Source organism: Gracilinanus agilis, chromosome 3 (assembly GCF_016433145.1).
Source record: "Gracilinanus agilis isolate LMUSP501 chromosome 3, AgileGrace, whole genome shotgun sequence".
NCBI classification, from domain to species: Eukaryota; Metazoa; Chordata; class Mammalia; order Didelphimorphia; family Didelphidae; genus Gracilinanus; species Gracilinanus agilis.
In genome coordinates this window covers 338300091-338323474 of record NC_058132.1, presented here as the reverse complement: position 1 = coordinate 338323474, position 23384 = coordinate 338300091, and the positions used below count along the sequence as shown (strand labels likewise).

Here is a 23384-nt window from a genome sequence, read left to right as displayed (position 1 = left end):
GAAGAAAAGAACGAAGAAAAGAACGAAGAAAAGGAAAGAGGGAGGGAGGAAGGAAGGGAGGGAGAAAAGAAACTTATAGTCTAAAGAACTACCTAAAAGATCACAAAGAGACTTGCCTAAAGGCACACAGCTAGGAAGTATCTGAGGCAAAATTTGTACTCTGAACCTCCTGGCTCAAGTTCTACCCACTCCACCACCTCGCTACCTCAGAGAACAAATCCAGATAAAGATATAAACAAGTGCTATTAAATCTCTTACCCAAGTTACAGATTCCTTTCTCTAGCTGGTGCCCAACAGGGCATCTGCAGACAAAGGATCCCTGGGTGTTGTTGCATATAGCCAGAGGTGGGCAGGGGTTCAATAGGCATTCGTTCACATCTGAAGAGAAAAGGCAGGAATAGCATGTTAAGTCAAGTGTGGAAATGATAACATAAAGCAGATTACCACTTACTGTGTTGGTAAAGGCTGCCTTATTGAGGTCAGTCCTTGTTTTCATTTTAGAACCTAAGGAGAGTTTTCAAAAGCAAATCTAAACAATGGCTTCAATTCTGCCACTCCATACCAAAAACCTCCCACTGGTATTTGAGCCAGATTCTCCAAGTGCTATATTTCTAATCATGTGTGTATACACTTTCCCAAGTACATGCATGCCTGCATGCACGAACACACACACACACACACATGCATGCATACACGCACACAGATGATTTTATTGGTTCTCTTACAGAGAGCTCCCCAAGAAGGAAACTCCCTCTACCCATACAGGTTAGCAATTGTTCTGCAATATAATATCTTAGAGAATTGCCTAGGCATTGAGATGTTAAGTGATTTGTCCTGCGCACACAATTAGTATGTGCCAAAGGTGAGTCTCAAACTCATGCTGTCCTGGCCTCCCGACATTCTGCCAGGGGTTGCTGGAGGGTGTGAAAGAAAAACAGACAGACAAACTGAATCAGAAAAATATTAAGAGAGAGAGTCAGAGAAACAGAGACAGAGACTGGGACAGAGAGAGAAGAGTGAGGAAAGAGAAACTAAGAGATAAAGGAAGGGAAGAAGGGAGGGAGACAGGGAGGCAGGGAAGGAAGGAGGGAGGGAGAGAGGGAGGAAAAAAGAGAGGAAAAGGGAAGGAAGGGAAGATGGGAGGAAGGAGGGGAGGAAACCCTGTAGTGAATTCATATTTTATTCAGAGACAATGGCGGGTTCAATGGTGAAGAACTGGGCCTGGAGTCAAGAAAATCTGAGTTCAAAACTGGCCTTAGGTAGTATTAAGTGACTGTAGAACCCTGGGCAAATCACTTAACATCTGTTTGCCTCTCGTTCCTCAGCTGTAAAATTGGGATATTAAGAGCACCTACTTCACAAAATTATGGAGAGGATTAAATGATATAGTGTTTGTAAAAAGCACTTAGCTGAGCGCCTGGCACCTCGCTGGCACTATCAACATTTATTAAATGCCTATTTTGTGCCAGGCTCTGTGTTAAACACTGGGGATACAAAAAAAAAGGCAAAAACTATGGCGCGACGATTATCTGTGAAAACTTGGCAACTTTTTTGCAATTCTGAAAGACATGTCTGGGAATGCTATCCATCTTCAGAAAAAGACCTGTTGGAGTGGTCTTTCCCATCAATATATTTATGGTTTCATTTGGGGGTTTTGGTTCTATGTGAGTGTGCTCTTACAGCAGTGACCAGTATGGAAGTGTGTTCTACATGACAATAAAAATGTTTGTTTCTCAGTTCTAAGGGACTTAGGAGAAAGAAAACTAGCCACATCCAGAGAAAGAACTGTGGGAGTAGAAACACAGAAGAAAAACATATTATTGATCACATGGGTTGATGGGGATATGACTGGGGATGTAGACTCTAAGTGATCACCCTAATGCGAATATCAATAATATAGAAATAAGTCTTGATCAATGACATATGTAAACACAGTAGAATTGCACGTTGGCTACGGGAGTGGGGTGAGAGGAGAGAAGGGAAAGAACATGAATCATGGAACCATGGGAAAATCTTCATAATTAGTCAATAAAATAAAAATACATTTTAAAAAAAAGTTTGTTTTTTTAGAAAAGGCAAAAGACAGTTTCTGTCCCCAAGGAACTTACAATTTTAAAGTGGAGACAACACGAAAACAAATACATATAAAGTAAGTGATATACATAATAAATAGGAAATCATCCCCAGAAGGCTCACTGGAATTAGGAGAGATTGGAGAAAGCTTCCTATAGGAGGCAAAACTTTAATTGGGACTTAAAGGAAGCCAGGGAGGTCAGTAGGCAGAGCAGAGGACGGTGAGTGTTCTAGGCACGAGAGCAACCAGAGAAAATGCCTAGAGATGAGCTTTTTTTTTTTTTTTTGTGGAATAGCTAAGAGGCCAGCACCACTGAACTGAAGAATATATGTTGAAGAATAAGTTGTAATTCGACTGGAAAAGGTAGGAGGAGACCAGGTTATAAAGGGCATCACATGCCAAAGTGCTTTGTATTTGTTCCCAGAAGTAACAGAAAGCCACTGGAGTTTAGTGAGTAAGAGGGAATAACCCGATCCACCTTGTATTTTAGAATAACCACTTTGGTGAGGGAACAGAGGACAGACTAGAGTCGAGAAAGACTCGGGGCAGGCAGCCCCTCCAGCAAGCTATTGCTGTGATCGAGGCATGAGGTGATGAAAGCCTGTACCAGAGAGGTCAGGCAGCATCAGAGGAGAGATGGGGGCACGCTGGAGAGATGTTGCAAAGGTGAAATGGGGGGACAGAGGGTCAGAGAGACTGAGGAATCCAGGATGGCTCTTGGGTTGTGAACCTGAAAGAGTGGAAGAATATTGTTGCCTTCTACAAATAAAGGTAAGACATGGGGAAGGTTGAGGGGGAAAGATAATGAGTTCTTTTTTGAATGTATCGAGTTTAAGATGGCTACTGTACATCCAGTTTGAAATGTCTGAAAGGCAATTAGAGATTGCCATATAAATGATTATTCCCTGTCCTTGATTATGCCACCCCAGCATCCTCACTCATAGCAGAAGACATGGGATGCGAGCAAGAGCCTCGAGGCTAGGCAAGCAGAGAGACTTTGCAATCTGCACTCTTGGAGTGAACACGTCCACCAAAGAGAGTATCGGAGAGGTGTGTAGATGCCTGAGTCACTGGCGGCAGCCCTGGCACTTACCCACACTGCAGTCATCGCCTTGCCACGAAGGGGTGCAGATACACCGATATCCACGACCAGTGGAGTCCACAATGCACTGCCCGTCATGAAGACAAGGGTTTGGGGAGCATCTGTTGACTAAAACCAAATTTCAAAAATCATTCAAGATGAACAATTTAGGTGTGGTGCTAATAGAAATATTCAGTTCTCCCAAGCAGGAGTGCATCCCCTCTCTCTTCTATACTCACTATGGGGCACACCAGGATGGGGGGGACTCCCAGAAGTTACACAGGCAAAGCCAGAGGTGGGGATTCTGTGGGTAGTAGGGATGGAGGAATAAATATTTATCTATCACCTTTCAGAACCTATATTTTGCATGATAATACATGTATAACCCAGACTGGATTGTTTGTCAGATCTGGGAGGGAGGAAGAAAGAAGGAAGGGAAATATTATAGATCCTATAACTTCAAAAAATTTATGTGGAAAATTATTATTAAAATAAAGAATCCAAATGGGGAAAAAATAAAATGTTCAGAATGTGGGTAATAAGAAAGAGGCCTCAGTAATATCTGGAGAATCCTGCTAGGATCACTATGGATCATCAATGTATGTCAAGTGTGAGCCTCAAAAAAACATTTTAAGAAAAATTCTTGTACAAAAATATTCATAGTCACGCTCTTTGTGGTGGCAAAAAACTGGAAAATGAGGGGATGCCCTTTGGTTGGGGAATGGCTGAACAAATTGTGGTATCTGCTGGTGATGAAATACTATTGTGCTAAAAGGAATAATGAACTGGAGGAATTCCACGTGAACTGGAAAGACCTCCAGGAATTGATGCAGAGTGAAAGGAGCAGAACCAGGAGAACATTGTACAGAGAAAGTAAAACATTGTGGAACAACCCAATGTAATGTTCTTTGTTACTAGTAGTAATGCAATAATCCAGGACACTCCTGAGGGACTTGTGTAAAAGAATGCTATCCACACTGAGAGAAAGAACTAAGGGAGTAAAGAAAAACATATGACATCACTTATCTCATGTATATATGGATATGTGATTTGGGGTTTAGGCTTTTAAAAATCACTCTGTACTAAAAATGAATAATATGGAAATAGGTATCAAATGATAACACTTGTATAACCCAGTGGAATTGCTTTTAGGGTCTGGGAGCAGGGGAAGAGGGGAGGGAAAGAAAATTAATCATGGAAGCATGGAAAAATATTTTAAAATAAATAAATAAAATAAAAACATTTTAAAAAATATGTCACATAATATATGTATTACCCAGTGCTTTTCAACTCCAGGAGAGAGAGGGAAGAGGGGAGGGGGGCAACAAGAATCATGTAACCATGAGAAAAAAATTTTTAAATTAAATTAAATTTAAAAATATGTCACAGAAACTGTTCCTCATAATTTTTATTTGATTCAAAAACACTTATTTTTAATTTTACTTTTTTTATACCTGATTTTTTCATATTGTTCATTTTTGTGAGTAATCTTATAAAATCAAAACTCCAAAACATAAATGCAAATAAACAAATGAAAAATTGCCTGCTTTCACCTGCAATCTGACTCCAGAAATTTTTTCTCTGGAAGTAGATAGCATTCTTTCTCAGAAGTCTCTCAGAATTGTCCTAGATCTTTCAATAAACACTTACTAAGACCTTATTATGGAGATAGCTAGGTGGCTTAGTGGATTGAGCCACCCCTGGAGACAGGAGGTCCTGAGTTCAAATTTGGCCTTGGACACTTCCTAGCTGTGAAGTCCTGGACAAGTCATTTAATGCCTATTGTCTAGACCTTCCTGCTCTTCTGCCTTGGAACCAATACTTATTATCAATTCTAAGACAAAAAGTAAGCATTAAAAAAAGAGAGAGAGCTTATGTTTCAACAATACAATGACCTAAGAAAATCCTGAAGGACTTATGATGAAAATTGCTATCCACCTCTGGAGAAAGAATTGATGGAATCTCAGTGTTGATCAAAGCTTAATTTTTTTTTACTTTATTTTTTCTTTCTTTTTTGGAGGGTTTGTATTTTCTTTCACAATCTGACTAATGTAGAAATATATTTTGCATGGCTACACATGTATAAACCTATATCAAATTGCTTGCCTTCTCATGGATGGATAGGAGAGTGAGAAAGGGAAAGAATTTGGAACTCACAATTTTTTTAAATATTAAAAAAATATATTAGGCCTCAGCCACTTCCCAACTGTGTGACCCTGGGCAAGTCACTTGACCCCCATTGCCCACCCTTACCAATCTTCCACCTATGAGACAATACACCGAAGTACAAGGGTTTAAAAAAAAAAAACCTTATAAAAAAATATCTTATTATGAGAAGGACACTATGCTGGATCTCAAGGAATTTATGTTTGATTGAGAGATCACAAAATATATACAATAAGGCATATTAAATTCAATTCAAGACATATTAATTCAATACTTCCAGTGTGCCAGACATGCTAGGCACTGGGAACGTAAAGATAGGAGGTCATGTTCAATGGGAGGGAAATAACATGTACACAATTAAATATAATTCAATTCAATTGAAGACAGTACTTCCTATGTACTGTGATAATGAGATTAAACCCTACCCTGCCCATTTTTAGATTTAATCACTAAAAGTGTAAATACCACCACTTAATTCTCAAGGTGGGGAGGTCTGTAACCCATGTGTGGAAAAGTGGGTAATGAATCAGAATTGACTGACTGCCCCCTGGGCAGTCCTAAGCAAAGCTTTTGTTGTGATTGGACATGTAAACTAGAAGAAATGCATAGGAAGTGATGCAAAAGAAGTACCTTTAAAAGGGAGTGACAGCTTCCTGTGAGGCAGTTCTTATTCATTTCTTGGAGCTGGAGTTCGAGTTGGAGATGGCTGCTTACTGGACCTGACACCTTGGTGATACTATTCTTAATCTCTTCCTTTGAACTGCCACATAGTGAGTGAAAAAAGACTCATTCTTTCTTGGATGGTTCTGAAGGGCCTTCGGCCTTAGGCTCAAGGCTGAGGTTTCTCTGACTGAGAACTTATATCCCTGAGTGGGTTGAGCCAGGGGCCAGAACAAATTACTTAGTGTGTTAGACTAGTTATCTTACCCTATCCTCTCTCTGATTTTCTCTACTTTCACTCTCTCCTTTATTTTATAAATAAACCACTAAAAAAATCATTTTGAGGGGGCATCTGGGTAGCTCAGTGGATTGAGAGCCAGGCCTAGAGATAGGAGGTCCTAGGTTTGAATCTGGCCTCAGACACTTCCCAGCTGTGTGACCCTGGGCAAGTCACTTAACCCCCATTACCTACCCTTACCACTCTTTTGCTTTGGAGCCAATAAACTGTATTGACTCCAAGACGGAAGGTAAGGGTTTAAAAAAAAAATCATTTTGAAACTGATATTTATTATTCCTGGCAACCAAACCTTTTAATATTCAGTCCAATCAAACCATAATTTTCCCCTTTACAGTACTAGAAACTGTGTTAGCCATTGGGAAGATACAGAAGAAGATAACCTTTGATGGACACTCTGTGATGGAGGCGGGTTTGTTGTTTGGTTGGTCAGTTGTTGTCCTTTGTACTTGAAGAGGACCAAAATGACATCACTATGTTGGGATCAATGAACCAGGTGTTTAACTGTGGCTGATCAGACAAATACAAGCCCATGTGGATCTACCACAGATTGGGCACAAATAGCCCCAGTGAATATAAGGGATGGAGATGTCTCTAAATTTTCTGATTTCACATTTCTTTTGAGCTATATCAATTCTACTTTACTCATAGAGCACAATGTCTTCCTTAATGTGGGCACACCACACTGGATGGTCCTGTGCCAGTGTCTCCCTAACACCTAAGCTGAGCCTCGGGGGAAGAGGAAGAATTATGAGACAGATAGGGAGAAGAGAACAGACTCCAGGCATAAGGGATAGGGGGGAAGGCCACTTGTGAAAATGCCGACAGGTGGGAAATAAAATACTGAATTCATAGAAGAGTTAGTAGTCCAGTTTGGTTAGAGACTACCATCCATGAAAGAGAATAATGTGAAACAAAACTAAAAAGGCATATTGAATCCTGATTGTGGGAAGCCTTAAATACTAGGTTGAGGGGCATATTTTATCCACTAGAATAAAAATAGCGAGTAGCATACGTATTTAGAGGACAGTCATAGCTTCTTAGAAAGATTTCACAGCTTTATGGATCAAGGATTGGAGAAAAGAGAAGCCTGAGGCAGGGAAGCCAATTGGGAGCCTGCTACAATACTCCAGTTGGTGAAGACCTGAACTAGAGTGTCAATCATGGGAGTAAGGAGAAAAGATGAATGAAAAAGATTTAGAAAAGGAATCAAAAAGACTTTGCAACTAGAGAAATATGGGGATGGAGGAAGCTGATGAAGACCTGAACTTGGGTTGGCAAACATGGGAGTGAGGAGAATGGATGAAAAAGATTTAGAAAAGGAATCAAAAAGACTTTGCAACTAGTGGAATATGGGGATGGAGGATGGGGATGATGAAGACCTGAACTTGGGTAGCAATCATGAGAGTGAAGGTGAAAATCAAAATGACTGTGCAAATAGTGGGCTATGGGAAGAGAAGAAGAGGGAGAAGGAAGTGTTAAGAATAGCTCTGGAGTTTTGAACCTGAGTAAGTAGAAGGATATAGAAAGATGTTGGCATTCTCAACAGAAGTAGGGAAATTTGGAGGAAGGAAAAGAACTATAACCTGCAACAGTTCATCCTTTTCTCTCAACGCATGCCTTCCCTTTATTGGGGCCCTTATCAGTAACTATATTGCCCTCTACCCACACCATCTGGTATGATGGGGGTTGGGCGGGAGCATGGAGAAAAATCATAGAGTGGGATGCCACATCCTACTCTCTGCTGAAAATGCCCATTATTAGTGAGGTGTGGCAACAGCTGCAAGCCCCTAATAGAGTAAGTCAGACTTCCAGATGACTGATCCATCAAGCATCATCAGTTGTCAGGGCAGCTCCACTCCCTAATTTAGTCATTACAGAGGATTTCTCTTTCAACTTCCCTCCTCTCTCCTCATCCAAAAAAAAAATCTTAAATTGTCATTTTACTTATTTACTGTGAATTTGTCCTTTCCTGATGAAACAGCTTGGTAAACCAAGTCAAGGCATGACCTCAGAAACAGTGCCAATCTACCTCTCTTGTTCTTTCTCAATAAAAAATAATATAATTAGCTTTCTATTGCTTCTAACTGCAGAGCCAGCCCAGAAGACTGTAAATTCCCTGCAAGGCAGCATGGTATAGAGAAGGGTGGGCAGAGAGCTAACTTTGGAAACCAGAAGACCTGAATCAAAGGCTTTAGAACTTGAAGGGAATTCTGAGATCACTGCCAACCCCTTCATTTTACGGATGAAGATTCCACACCAGGAGGGTCCAAAAGCCATGAAATTCATGGACAAAACAGCAAATGCTCAGGACCAAGCACAGTGCCTTGAACCTAGTCAGTTCTTAATAAATATCTAGTGAATTGAATCAAATGGAATACAATATTAGTTTCAAACTTTCTGCAAAATAGCCTTAAGTAATTAAATGGTCATTGTACAAAACAAAGTTAGTTCATCCCCTATTTATTGATTATGTGCCCTTTCTTATTAGTCGACGGATCCACAGGTTACATACCTTTCTTTGTCATTTTGGTCTAGCCCTGTATTTCATCAGTAGAGGGAGGTTCCCCAAAAGGGGTGTGAAGGAGTCACCTTCTACAAGCTTGTAGGAAGCAATTGTTAAATTTTCAGTGTGGGCATTCATACTTTGAAAATCAGCAAATGCCATATGTCAGAGCTGAATTTTTTTTATGATTGTCCAGATTTAAGAAAGTGAATATAAGAATGTTTAAAATGCCAATTAAACATTAATAATACCAATTAAAAGCACATGGCTACAGGTTTTCTGGCATGAAGGGCCAGTTGTTAAGCATTTAACAGCGCATCTGCTCCAAGGTAAAGAAACTCCCTCTGCCCATGTAGATCAACTTACAAAGCTGTCTGGGTCACTGAGAGATTAAGTGACTTGTTTGGTAGCTAGTTAAAATCAGGTGGGGTGGCAGCTAGGTGGCTCAGCAGACAGAGAATGAGGCTGAGAGATGGGAAGTCATGAGTTCAAATATTGCCTCAAATACTTCCTGACCCTGAGGAAGTTACTTAACCCCAATTCCCTAGCCCTTACCTCTCTTCTGCCTTGGAATTGATATTTAGTATCAATTCAAGAAAGTATCAATTCAAGTATCAATATAATAGTATCAACTCAAGAAAAAAGATAAGGGTTTTTTTTTAAATAAATAATTTTCAATAGAAAGAATACTGGATTTTGGAGTCAGACCTGGGTTCAAATCCTAGCTTTGCCACTTACTGGCTGTGTGACCTTGGTTTCTTACTCTCTCTGGATCTTAGTTTCCTCAAATATAAAACGAGGAGATAGGACCCAATGACCTCTGATGTCTTTTCAGTTCTAACTCTATGATCCCTATGGCCCTATGAACAGGAGATAATTTTGATCTCCTACAGCATACTTCAAGCAACCATCATTTCAACAGTGTGGCTGTATCTTCCACCACTAAAGATTGAAACCCCCTCTGCTTAGTATATGATTTTATACATTGCCGGGATCACAGATGGGTCACAGTCATGGGAAATGGAAGAACTCTCTTTCAAATAAAGAGATTGGATTCAAGGGTCCCTAAAGTTCCTGATAACTCTAAATCAGTGAATTTATCTGCCTTCATCTTTCACTTTTGACTTGCAAATTCTAGCATTATAAATTCAATTACTTTGTGGGGAATGGAATAATTGAATTAGTTAACAGTGAGCCAATGATGTAGTAGAAAAAGTCTTTGTAGTCTGAAGGAAGGAGCTGATGCCCTGAGAAAAATAGATAACTGGGATGATCTTTCTTGACTTTCTACTTTCATACTTAATTCTTCTATATATGTAAAAAATTTTAGAACCTATTGCTACATTTCATTTTGCTAAGAGAGAAAATTGCCAACAATCACTCCCCAAGAAAATCTTTATAAAGAGCTCACCACCAAATTGATCTCTGAAATTAAATGAATTAACAATTCGATGACTCCTCCAAAAAAAATCCCAATTTGATTTATATAGCCCTAGTAGACGTATATAAGTCAGTGCTAAAAAATACAGATAGATGGGCTCATAAATGTCAGTCTTAGAGATCGTAAAACCTCTGCATTTCCAATGTACCTAAGACCAAGCAAAGAACATGTACCAGCTGTATACTTGCTAGTCCCCTGCTGCCTGAGGGTGAATTTTACCTGTCGTTGGAGGCAATGTCATCATTGGTCTCAGTGGGACTACAGTGGTTGACTTGAGAGTCGAGGGTGTAGAAGTAGAAGCCTTGGTAGTCTGGGGAGAAGGAGATGATACCACAGGAAAATGGAGAGCAGGAGTGGTCTCTTTTTGACCTCCCATTCTTGAGCTTCGTTCTTGCACAGATGTGGCTATGCCAGTGGTGGGGACTGATTTAGTGGCCTCTGTCTCCATTCTGCTGACCCTAGTGGTGGAAGGACCTTCAGTGGTTCTCAGGGGCATTATGGTCCTAGGTCCGATGGGCAGAATGGTTTTCTCAGTTGTCGCTTTCACAGTTGTAAGAAGACTCGTTGGAGTTGGAACTGTTGAAGGCTGAGTGGTTGCATGACTTGTGGTTGTCATCACTGGTGATGGTTGGACTGCATTGGTTCTGGTGGCCAGGAGGGTTGGCTCTCTGAAAGGCTCTGTTGGGACTGGGGGCAAAGGGGCCTTGGATGTAGAATTATTACCTAGTACTTTGGTTGATTCTGTTGGTGGAAGACTTGGGGGTGGTAAGTTTGACCCCATACTTGTTTTCTCCTGGTAGGGGACACCCTGATTTTTTTGATCTGTGGATGAGCTGCCTTGAAGGACAGTGGTGAATACATCTGTCAGTGTATCAGTTGAGGTTACAGAGGACTCTCTTGTCTGGGGATCACCACTGGGGAGGATTGAGGTAGAAGTCAAGTGCGGTAAAGATGACTGTAGGAATAAAGCTGGAGATGGGGTGGATTCTGCCAAAGAAGTCGATAAAGGTGACACTGAGGAAGTCAAGGGTTTAGAGGATTCAGCCATGGAAAACAAGAGTGGGGACGATGCCAATGTTGGCCATGGAGTTGAAGAAATTGGTTGACTTAGCTGTGACATGGATGGTGATGGCAAGGGTGGCAATGATGAAGATGAAGAAGAGTCATCGGTGGACACAGATTCTGAGGTTTGAAATACCAATGTGTTAGGAGGAACACTGACTGTAGAGGTGAATGCTGGCAAATCAGAACTCACAACCAATGGTTCAGTGGAAGGAAAGATAAATTCCCCTTCACTTGATGATATATTGGTTCCTTTGGTCAGGGCAGAAGAAGATGAAGAAGAATGTGCTATAACTGAGGAGCTGGAGGTTCCATTATAGGAGGTTGAGGTTTTAGTGATGTCTGGAGATGTGCTGTTATTTGTAATGGACAATAATGTTCTGTCTTTTATTTTGGTGAAGGTTGATGAAATATATGTGCTGTCTGTATGGTAGCCAGATATCCTTTTTCCTATATTTGTGCTGCCCATTGGTCCATGGTTACTTCCAGTGGCTAAAACAGTAAGAATCAAGATTAGGTCAACCAAACAAGTCAGAACTTCCATGATTTTAAAATATCACCACCCAAGTTGAGAAAATGTACCTCTCTCTCTTCTTTGTAGAAATGAAGGGGGAGAGGTATATACAGAATGCTGAATACATTGTCATACTTGGTTTCTGTGATTTTTTTTTCATTTTTTTTTTCCATCAGGAATAGCTCAGTGGGTAGAGGACAGTAAAATATGTATTTGGAAGTAAAAGTGAGAGAAAAACAAATGATACAAAAAAATTGGACTTAGAGCCATGAGAGAAATCGGATTTAAATCCTTTCTCAGATACTAGGCATGTGACTCTAGGCAAATTATTTAACTTCTTTGTGCCTCATTTCCTCTAAAAGAAAGGACTGGTACTGGGTTTGGTGACACATGCCTATAATCCCTGCTACTGAGAAGGCTGATGTTGGGTGGCTGATGGTGTTGGGTGATGTAGGGGTGATAGATCCTCCAGCTCTAAATGTATGATTTCATGAAATACATGATATGACAATCAGAAAAATATATTTGATAAATGACAGTCAGTTGAGGCTCAACATTTTTCTTTGGTGAATTAATCACTAATGACTGTCAAAACTCTTTGAACCAGAGTCAGCTGGGCAAGGCAAAAGAATGCCCACACTAGCCATCTTTCTTCTCTCCTCTGGTTTTCAATTCTGATTTCTTCTTTCCTAAACTGTGAAGGTAGCAGAATAAATGATGATAACAAAGAATCAGAGCCAGGTCCTTACAAAGAAGCACCAAGGGCCAATTTCTTTTCCTAGGCAGCTTTTCCTTTTAGGCCAAGGGTACATGAATGGATATTACATATTTTAAAAATCATGTCCTAACAGAAAAGACAACTGTCCCTACTTCCCCTGGATATGCCTCGGTTTATTTCTCAACTGATAAAACTGGTCCTAAGACACAATTCTTGAGCAAGAGGGCTAGTGTCCTTTAGGATTGTAGGATTCTTGGCAGATGTCACCTAGGGGTGGCTTCATCTAGAGCAACTGTAGCTACTAAAACAGCCATAAGGATTTCTTCAGGTCATATATTGACTTAGAAAAACCACATATTAAAATTATCTAAGTTGTATTATATTTTTATTCATTTAATATTTCCCAATTAAATTTTAATCTGATCCAAGCTATACTTAGGAGTATTGCAGGTTGGTCTAGGGGGCACCAGACCTGGGGCTAGGAAGGCCAAGTTTCAAGTCCCAGTTCAAAGACTTACTATCTGTGTGACCCTGGGCAACTCATTTGACTATTCTGTACATGTTTCCTCATTTGAAAAATGAGAGGTTTGGTCTCAAAAGCCTCTGAGGTCCTTTCTACCTCTAAAGATCTGACCTTAGTTTCGATCAGACAAATGGAGAGGAAACATACTCACCAATCATGAAAATCTTGAAGAGACATAAGAAAATAGAAAGCCAGACCTGGATATGGAGGTCCTGGGTTCAAATATGGCCTCAGACACTTCTTAGTTGTGTGTCCCTGAGTAAGTCACTTAATCCCATTTGCCTTTCCCTTACCCCCCTTTTCTGCCTTAGAGTCAATATATAGTATTGATTCTAAGATGGAAAGTAAAGGTCTAAAAAAAAATCTGAAAGCTGAAGGTTCAAGTTATCGTTGTCATGACATAAATTCTTGAGATCACATCACCATCACCATTAGGCTGGGTATACTATGAGAGGTTATTCATACAAAACTTACAAGATTCTTCCTGGATCAAAAACTAGCTTGAGACAGAAAAACCTGAGTATGAATCCACCATTAACCTTTCCTACTTGCATGACTCTGGACAAATTTTTTTACTTCTCCACCTCAGTTGCCTCATCTGTAAAATGGGAACAGTAACAGTACCTATCTCAGAGTATTGTTGTAAAGATCGAAATGAAATAAAATAGGTAAAAGTGTTTCCAAACATTAAAGTTTTGTATTTAATGTATTCATAGAATATTATTAATAAATATAAATACATTTATATTTAATCTCTCTTATTTATATTATTTATATATTCTGTACATTTATTCTAAAAATAATAAATATATTGCATTTATATTCAGAGAAATGTGAAGGCAATGGTCCTGGAGAAAAGACTATACCTCTTTGAGGCGGCAGTGCATCTGATGAAGCTGAAACCAAGCCTGTGGTGTCCATGACTCCCATGTGAGGAGTGGTACCCTCTGTGCCATGGGGAAACATTGTGGAATGCTCCCCTCCCCCAGAAGGCAGGCTGCTGTTGGCAAGAGATCGCAGTGTCCTCTCTCCATTCCTGGATGAAGTAGCTGAGGTGTCTGGACTGGGATGAAGAAAACTGGAAGTACTTTCTTCTGAACCTGGACTTATCCCCAGCTCATGGCTGCCTTCGGTGTCTGGAATGGGAATCAAAGAGGAGTGAGATCAATTTAGGAGATAACAGTATCTGACTCTGAAAGCAGGCAACGAATACCTTTGTCAGGGGAGTTCTAAGCCTTTTCAAAGGGTTTCCATTGAAGGGTAGCTATGAGGAAAATCAAAATGAACTTTTTAACTACAAAGGAGAAATCGGCGATTAAAACTTTTAAAGTTAACAGGTTTATAGATCCCAAATCTTTGGGTTGAATTAGATTAGGGCTCTTAAGCAGAGTCCATGGATCTCTAAGGGAACTGTGGATAGATTACAGGGTATCTATGAATTTGCATGGGAAAAAATTGTATATTAATTTCATGGACCTCTGATCAAAATTTAGTGTTTCTAATTGGGACGCTACCTGGTAGACTTATAAACTGATCCTACCATTCTGGAGAGTGATTTATAATTATATCTAATGGGCTATAAAATTGTACATATCCTTTGACCAAGCAATACCATTACTTAGTCTTTATACCAAAGTGATCAAAGAAAAAGAAAAAGGACCTATATATATGTACAAAAAATATTTTTTTGATTCTTTTTGTGGTGGAAAAGAACTGGAAATTGAAGAGATATTCATCAACTGGGGAATGGCTAAACAAGTTATGGCATATGATTGAGATGGAATACTATTGTGCTATAAGAAACAACGAACAAGATGCTGTCAGAAAAATGTTGGGAAAACTTATATGAACTGATGCAAAGTGAAGTGGGCAGAACCAGAAAAACAGTATACACACTAACAGCACTATAGTACAATAGTAAATGGCTTAGCTATTCTCAGCAATACAATTATCCAAGACAATTTAGAAGGACTTATGAAAAATGGCTATCCACATCTGGAGAAAGAAGTGATGAAAATCAGTTGCATGCAAATCAAATACAAATCAAAGCTTTTTCTATTTTTTAAAAATTTTGATCTGTTTTCTTCACAACATGACTAATATGGAAATATATTTCAAATGACTGCATATGTATAACCAGTATCAAATTGCTTGCCATCTCAGGAAGGGGAGAGGGAAGGAAGGGAGGGAGAAAATTTGGAACTTGAAATTTTTACATGTAATTGGGGAAAAAAATAACAAAAAGAAAGAAATACTAACACTCCAGTATGGAGGCGCAATTTATGCAGAAAAGGAAGGAAAGTCACCTCCTAGTGGGGTTGGAAATTTTTTGAAATCATCTCCTCAAACATTTGCTTGAATATTTTGGCAAAAAATGGGTACTTGACTAGGAATTCTTTATGCCAAAGGTGCTTTTGTTTGAGTGGTCTGTATAGGAATTGAGGGCTCAGAAATGATGTAAACAAATATTGTATAGTTGTCACTGTGTCCAGAAAGAGGAAGATTGTCAAATATAAAGACAGGCTTCCTTTGGTGGGCATGGACTGCAGTCACAGCTCTGGAGCTGAGATTTCACTGGTCTAAGGAACTCCTAGTGAGGAAACTCCCTTTTATCAATGCAGGTCAGTACCTGCTCTGTAACTTAGTCATAGAGTAGTGTTGGATTGGGCACTAAGAGGTGTGGATACACTTAGGAATAACAGTACAGAAAACAGAGATGCCAAAAAGAGATGGGGCACAGAAAGCAGGAGGTCCTACAAGTAAAATCCTATGGATTTTTGTCAATTAGGAACCTCCGATAATTGTAGTTTGAAATGTTATTTTTATTACACATGAATGTTTTTGTTTTTTAATACACTATTTTTAATAAATAGATATATAATATGCATTATATAGCTACAAAATAGATAATAAAATATAAATTTTATAAATAGAACTTTTGGGATTTTACCATTTGAAATGACATTTTTATCAGACATGATTTAAAAATGCGAATGCACTATTTTTTACAAATAGATGTATAATAAATTATATGCTTAGTCTATATCTTCATAGACACATAATAAAATGTAAATTTTATAAATAGAACTACCAGGATTGAACAGTTTAAAAGACCATTTTATTGTACTTTTTAATTTTAATTTTAATTTTTAATTAATTAATTAAGTATATTTTCTCATGGTTACATGATTCACATTCTTCCCTCCCCTCTTCCCTCCTCACTCCCTGAGTTGACAAGCAATTCCATGGGTTTTACATGTATCATTGTTCAAAACCTGTTTCCAATATTATTTATAGTTGCAGTAGATTGATTTTTAACATCAAAACCCCAGTCATATCCCCATCAAACCACATGATTGATCATATGTTTTTCTTCTGCATTTCTACTCCCACAGTTCTTTCTCTGGATATGGATAGCATTCTTTCTCATATGTCCCTCAGGATTGTTTTTTTTTAATTTTTAATACATTAATTTTTATAAATAGATATGTAATAAAATATATACTTACATATTTTATATCTACAAGATAGGTATATAAGAAAATATAAATTTTATAAATACAACTTTTAGGACTGTACAGTTTGAAATGGTATTTATATCCTATACTATTTTTTATAAATTCTACTTTTATTATGTCATTCCTTTTATTATAAATAGTATATTATATATAAATACGTGCCATATTTATTCATATCTATATACCAATACAATATTATAAATATAAATATGGACTTTTAGTTTCCAATATTTATGTCTAAATAAATGGTGGCCATTCAACTGAAAATTACAAAGACAGATTTATCATATTAAAGGCATTTTCCAACTGAAGAAGGTCAGGGCTGCCTAGTTAAATTATATAAAATATTACTATCTTTTTCTCCCTGGTGCCTTACACAACGCCTGGAAGGCACTTAATCATGCTTGTCGATGGACTGACTGATTATATTGTTCAGTGGAAAACAAAATTCTCACCCAAGGTCACCAGCTAATATGGATAAGAGTCAATACTAATAGCGAATGTAGTATCTGATGGTTTACAAAGTACCTTATTTCATTTGATCCTTACAATACCTCTGACAGGTTGTTTTAACTATTCGATTAATTGTAATTACTATAATAAAATAATATAATAAATATTATATGTGTAACAATATAAATAGAAGATTAATTAATATAGTATGATAATATATTATTATACTCCATAAGTATAATTATTTTTCTTATTTTAAGAGTAAGAGAACTGAGGCAGACCTGCCCAAGATCTAAGTGGCCCCCACAGCTAACAGGAATCTAAGGCAGAATATGAGCTCAGGCCTTCCTGACTTTAGGTCCAACACTCTATCCATCAAACTGCCTAGGCTGAGATTTAAACTCAAATCTTCCTGACACCAGGGTTGTTTTGTGGTGGTGTTTTTTGTTTTTGTTTTTAACTCTCACCTTCAATCTTAGAATCAATACTGTGTATTGGTTCCAAGGCAGAAGAGCAGTAAAGGCTAGGCAAATGGGGTTAAATGACTTACCCAGGGTCACACAGCTGGGAAGTGTAGAGGTCAAATTTGAACTCTGGACCTCCCATTGCTAGGCCTGGCTCTCCATCCACAGGACCACTTGGTTGCCCCCTTCAAGACTGGCTCTTTCTCTCCTACACTAACCTGCCTCTAAAGGTGGAGACTGGATATCCTAATTCAGCAGTGCTCAAAATTTTTGGTCTCAGAATCCCTTTATACTCTTAAAAATTACTGAGGACTCTTCTCCCCAAAGAGCTTTCATTTAAGTGGGTTATATCCATTGATATTGACTGTCTTAGCATTTCTATGGAAATTGCTAGATTCCCTGAAATGGTCTTGGGGACCTCCAGGGAGCCACAAGTCACACTTTGACAACTGCTGCCCTGATTTCGTGATGAGTTAAAATTGATAGCTGGGGCAGCTTCATGGGATCCTGGAGCTGGAAGGGAGGACAGGGAGAGAGAGAGAGAGAGAGTAGGGGTGTGAAAAGAGACCCATAAAAGCTATTTTGGAGACACTTGAAGACCACAAAAGAGAATGATTGAATCAGGTTGAAGGGTAGCTTCAATGCCAACTAGCTGACCAGAAGGAGGTCCGTGAAAAAAGCCCAAGAAGGAGAAAGCAAATACTCAGCAGATTCCTGCAGGCACAGAACAAGGGTGCAGGGAGCTGAGAGCTGACTGTGGACTGCTGGGCAGAAGCCAAGGGAACTGCCAGCTCCAGGTTTAGGAGTCTGCCAAGGAGGAAGCTTTGACCTGAAGCAGAAGCTGTGGGTCAGAAACTTCTTCCCCAAAAGGGCCAGAATGGGCATGCAGAGTGAGTCGGTATGTGAGAGAGCTCTGAGCTAACCCCTGGTAAAGTCAGTTTCGATCCATCACCAATCCACATGCTAGCATTTCCTAAGGACCTACTATGTGCCCAGCACTGGGTTAGAGCCTAGAGACACAAATACAACGAATGAAACCATCCTTGAAGACAACGTAGTAAAGGGTGCAGAAAATCTAGGTTTGAATCTTGTCTCTGTGAACTCTGGCTTTTTTGCAAGTTACTTAACTTCTCAAGGCTCTACGCAATTCTCTGAGACTATAAGTGTGCAAAAAAGGAGCCAACTTACGTTGAGAGAGGGACTTCCACACCTGGGGGTTCCCTAAACCAGTGAGATTACATGCCCAGTCTCTAACCACTGTGCTCCAATTTATACTTATTTGCATGCTAAGAAAAGTCATTTTAGTTGCCATACAATGAAAAGGAAAATTAAAAAAAAAAGCAAGAAAGAAAAGGAAGAGGAAAAAAAGATGCCAAGAGTTGATAATAAGAGTATTTCTTAAGAAAAAGTTAGAAGTCTTCAAATTTTTTTGCTAAGTGTGACTATACTTTTTAAGTCTTGACTTCTTAGTAACAACTCTAAGACATAAGGACAAGGACTAGTGTTACAAAGAAATAAGGGGTACTACTATACTCCTAGGGGATATATGGATACTGGTAAGGGAAGCTGTGTCTTTGTATTCCCCTAGGTTGCTGGTGACTGGGGAACACCAACTCAGTCACCTTTGCTTGATGGTATAATTCCCTTTTCTAAATAATAGTGCCCTGGTAGGACCCTAACTGGTCAGGTGGATGGGTAACCCTTCAGGTCCCGCCTGGGTTGGATCAATTATTAGTACTGGGCTCTGATTAGCCTTGGATCACGTTGTTCATCTGACTGCGTTTGATCCCTCCCAAAGGGTCGTGATATAATGACCACTCAGGAAGGTACTTATTAAATATTTATCTTTGATCTTAATTAGAGAAAGGATTTTCAGGATATGGATTGGGGATTGGAGACCCTGTCAAACTATTATCTATAGGCTATAATCCCTCAGGACTGGAGGCTTATTGATTTATAAAGCTGGAGCTCTTGTTCTTTACAACCCTTCTGATTCAGCTTGGCCACTGCCAAACCAGAGAGATTCTGCCCTGCTGGATGCAGATGAATTGATGATTTCTCTCTCAGCTTCCTATTATCAGTTTGTGATGTGTGAGCCTTCACAGCCTTCAGGAAGTAACCACCCTTAAGAAAATCCATCCTCTTCTTTTACCTCCCTCCTCCCGGTCACCACTCGGGTCCAGAGATCTAAATAGCTATGATGATTCAGATGCCTAAAGATCTAGGGAGATTCAGAGAGAACCAATGACCAACGGTCAGAGACCCACAGATCAGTGGTCAAGGACTAAGACCCAAAGATCAAAAGTCAAAGGCCTCTTCCAGATGGCTGTTGGGGTATTTATACTCTCAGGCCAACCAACTTTTGCCCCTGTCGCACAGCATCTGGGAACATTCCAATGTCTCTAACTGTCTCCCTTGTCAGTCAAGGTGAGACCCACATTCCCAGGGTTTGAACATAACACTAGGCAAAGAGGGTCACACAGTTAGGAAGCATCTAAGGCCAGATTTGAAACTAAATCCTCCCAACTCCAGGCCTGGCACTCAATCTACTGTGCCACCTAGCTGCACCAAAGGCTGCTTCTTCACCACCCTGAAGCCCTGAGATCACAAAGGGAAGGGGCTTCAGGTAGGGAGTAGCACCCATTATGAAGGCCTTGTTGAAAGAGAATTTCTCCATTATGTTGCCTTTTTTAACATCATCTCTCAGTGACCTGGAGGCCAAAGTCCACTGAGTAAATTCAGGTATAGACGAGCCTCAGAGAAAGGAAGTTAAAGAACCAAAGAACCAAGGAGACAGGACACTGATTCCACAGGCACTGCCCCCTGGGCGGCCCAGGAAAATTAAGAAACTATTGTTGGTTCCTGAGATGTGATGTGTGAGAGTGAGTGGGTGGAGAAAAGAACTTATAAGTGGAGACCAGGAGGTCTTTGGGGTCTTCTGGCTGTAGTGTGGAGGCTGGAGGGGACCCTTTTCAGTGTTTGGCTTCAATCCATCATGGCAGCCAATAGATTAGTAAGCTAGATACTTCTCTACCTCTTTCTTACCTTTTCCTCTCTTTACTACTCCTATTACTTTGATTTATAATAATAATAAAATTATTAAGTTATCAGCCTCATAATTTTAATTATTATAGCCCTGACCAAGCAAGGTTGGGGACACTGTGACAGAAAGGGAATGGCAGCAAGAGGACCTGGCAGGAAGAACCTTCTTGGAGACCTCCTAGGCATGGTATTTACCAGAGGATTTTCATGGACTGGTTGGGAACCATTGGCCAAGGGAGAGACCCAGATGATCAGCCAATAGCTCTGAATGCTCCTTATGGGCAGGGACTCATTTCATTAAATTAATGAGCCAATAAGCATTAATTAAGTGCTTACTCTGTACCAGGTACCTAAGCACTAAGGATACAGAGAAAGACAAAAATCAGTTCCTGCCATCAGGTAGCTTATATTCTAGTTGGTAGACAACATGTAAATATTTAGATGCATACAAGATAAATTCAGAATAGATGAAAAGTAGTATCAGAGAGAAGGCTAGCTGCTGGGATGACTCAGAAAAGCCTTCTGAAAATGGAGGGATTTGAATGGGAGCATTGAATCAGTATTTTTATAGCCAGTTTCTTGCATTTGTTACCACCGTCCATTTGTTTCAATCATGCCCAATTCTTTATGACTCCATTTGGCGTTTTCTTGGCAAAGATACTAGAGTGGTTTGCCATTTCCTTCTCTGTTCATTTTACAGATGAGGAAACTGAGGTAAACAAAGTGAAATGTCCTGGCCAGGGTCACACAGCTAGAAAGTGTCTGAGGCCAGATTTGAACTCAGAAAGATAAGGCTCCCTGCCTCCAAACCCAGAGCTATATCCACTGCACCACCTAGCTGCCCAGCTTCTGGCATAATGCCTGGCAAACAATACATGCTTAATAAATAGATTGATGGGTTTATTTTATATAAAAAGCTAGAATTTACAGAACAGAGTTATCTCAAATAAAACAATCTCAGGCTTCTTTAAGTATGTAGCTGAGAAAAATCAAATTTGAGGAAATGAAAACTCACGTGAAGGATGACTCTGTGATGAAGAATCCGACATCTCTGAGGAAGACACTGACAAAGATTCTGTGGAAGGCTCAGAAAGACGCCTGTCATGGGGCTCTGGCTGACTTCCTGTCCACTGCTCAGAGAGCTGGGTCAGAACCAAAGGGTTCACAATTTCAGCATACGAAGTGGAATTTTCAGTCACATCTGCTCTTTTGTTGGTCATGGACTGATGGGATATGTTCTTCCCATCTCTCGTGAAAGTCTCGAAATTGAGTCCAGCTTCAGTTTGAGTCCTAGAATTGCCATTCCCAGCATCTGCCTCACTAAAGGGCAGCTGCTGGCTTCCTTCAAAGGCTGCAAAAAAATACAGGGAAAAGATCAAGCCTACCTGCAAAAATTAGCATGTCTCATTTGGTCTTGTTCAGGAACATCAATCTACTTGGGTATATGCTGTTTGTATCTGTGAAAGAGTAGCACTTGCTTAAAGAGCTAGATAAATGGTACATATTATTATTATTTATGATTTTAGTTGCCTGGGTTGGGACATTGAAGGGTTAAAGACTCATTCATGGACACATAGCAATTATGTGTCAGAGGCAAGGTTTAGACCCTGGTGTGCCTGACTCCAGTATTAGCCTGCTATCTACTATGCCTCACTGTTTCATAATTCATAGGATATATATATATATATATATATATATATGAGAAAGAGGGAGGGAACAGGAGAGAGAGAGAAAGAGAGAGAGATTAGATAAACAGATGGACAGATAGAGACAGATAGATAGAAAGGAGAGATGGATGGATGGATGGACAGGCAGACAGAGAGAGATGATAGATACATGAATAGATAGATGGATAAATAGATGATAGACAGATGGACAGACACAGATGGATGGATGGATGGATGGATGGATGGACAGATGTATAGATACATAGATAGATAGATAGATAGATAGATAGATAGATAGATAGATATAGACAGATAGAAAGGATGGATGGGTGGATAGACAGGCAGAAAGAGAGAGATGGAGAGATACATGAATAGTTAGATGGATAAATAGATAATAGACAGAGAGATGGAGAGACACAGATGGATGGATGGATGGATAGATGGATAGATAGATAGATAGATAGATAGATAGATAGATAGATAGATAGATAGATAGATAGATAGAAAGACTGTATAAATGTAGATATACAAAATATATATATGTATATGTGTCTGGGTATATGCATATATACATACACATTACATACATATGCACAAACAGAGACACATAAAGATACACAATACTGAACAGAAGACTGGCCCAAGAAGTCTTGGGCTCAAGGGCTGCCTTTGACATAAAGCAGCTGTACGCCCATGGAGCTACCTTGTCCCATCCAGTACCGAAATATCACTTGTTAGATTTGACTTTATCACACATGGTGAATTAGGCACTCACTTGAGGAATCATTTTGTAAAGACAGAGCCGAGGTCCTGGAAGAAGCACGTTCAAATGTATCGTCTGTTGAAGGCTCAATGACTTCTGCATCACTTAGAGTCCTTGTCTCCATACTTTTTCTTGTGGCTTCCCCAGAGGAAGATGAGGAATGGATTGACACTGAAGAGCTGGACGTTCCTGAATACTTGGTAGAACTTTCTGTTCCATTTACCAACCAAGTTCTATTAGTTGAAGACTGACGAGTCCTTAGGACATCTTGAATGAATGTCCTATCTATCTGACTGGCCAAAGTACTTGAAATAATCGAGTTCCTTAACTCTGTTCTAATTTCAGAGGCTGAAACAGAAGAAGAAAATGTCACAGTTTGCAAAGTTCTTTCCATACATTATCTCATTATTTCCTCACAACACCCCCAGAGGTAAGTG

General features: G+C 39.5%; 1 protein-coding gene across 1 annotated transcript in view; it reads right to left on the bottom strand.

Moving 5' to 3' along the window:
- HEG1 (heart development protein with EGF like domains 1) overlaps positions 1-23071 on the bottom strand; it is a 65956-nt gene extending 42885 nt beyond the window's left edge. Inside the window, exons 1-6 of the mRNA XM_044669160.1 lie at positions 22960-23071; positions 21533-21868; positions 13907-14098; positions 10443-11777; positions 3168-3284; positions 259-378 (exon numbers count right to left, since the gene is read on the bottom strand). Of these exons, the coding sequence (XP_044525095.1) occupies positions 259-378; positions 3168-3284; positions 10443-11777; positions 13907-14098; positions 21533-21868; positions 22960-23071 (2212 nt within the window). The remainder of the gene's footprint in view (positions 1-258; positions 379-3167; positions 3285-10442; positions 11778-13906; positions 14099-21532; positions 21869-22959) is intronic.
- Between the last annotated feature and the right edge of the window lie 313 nt (positions 23072-23384).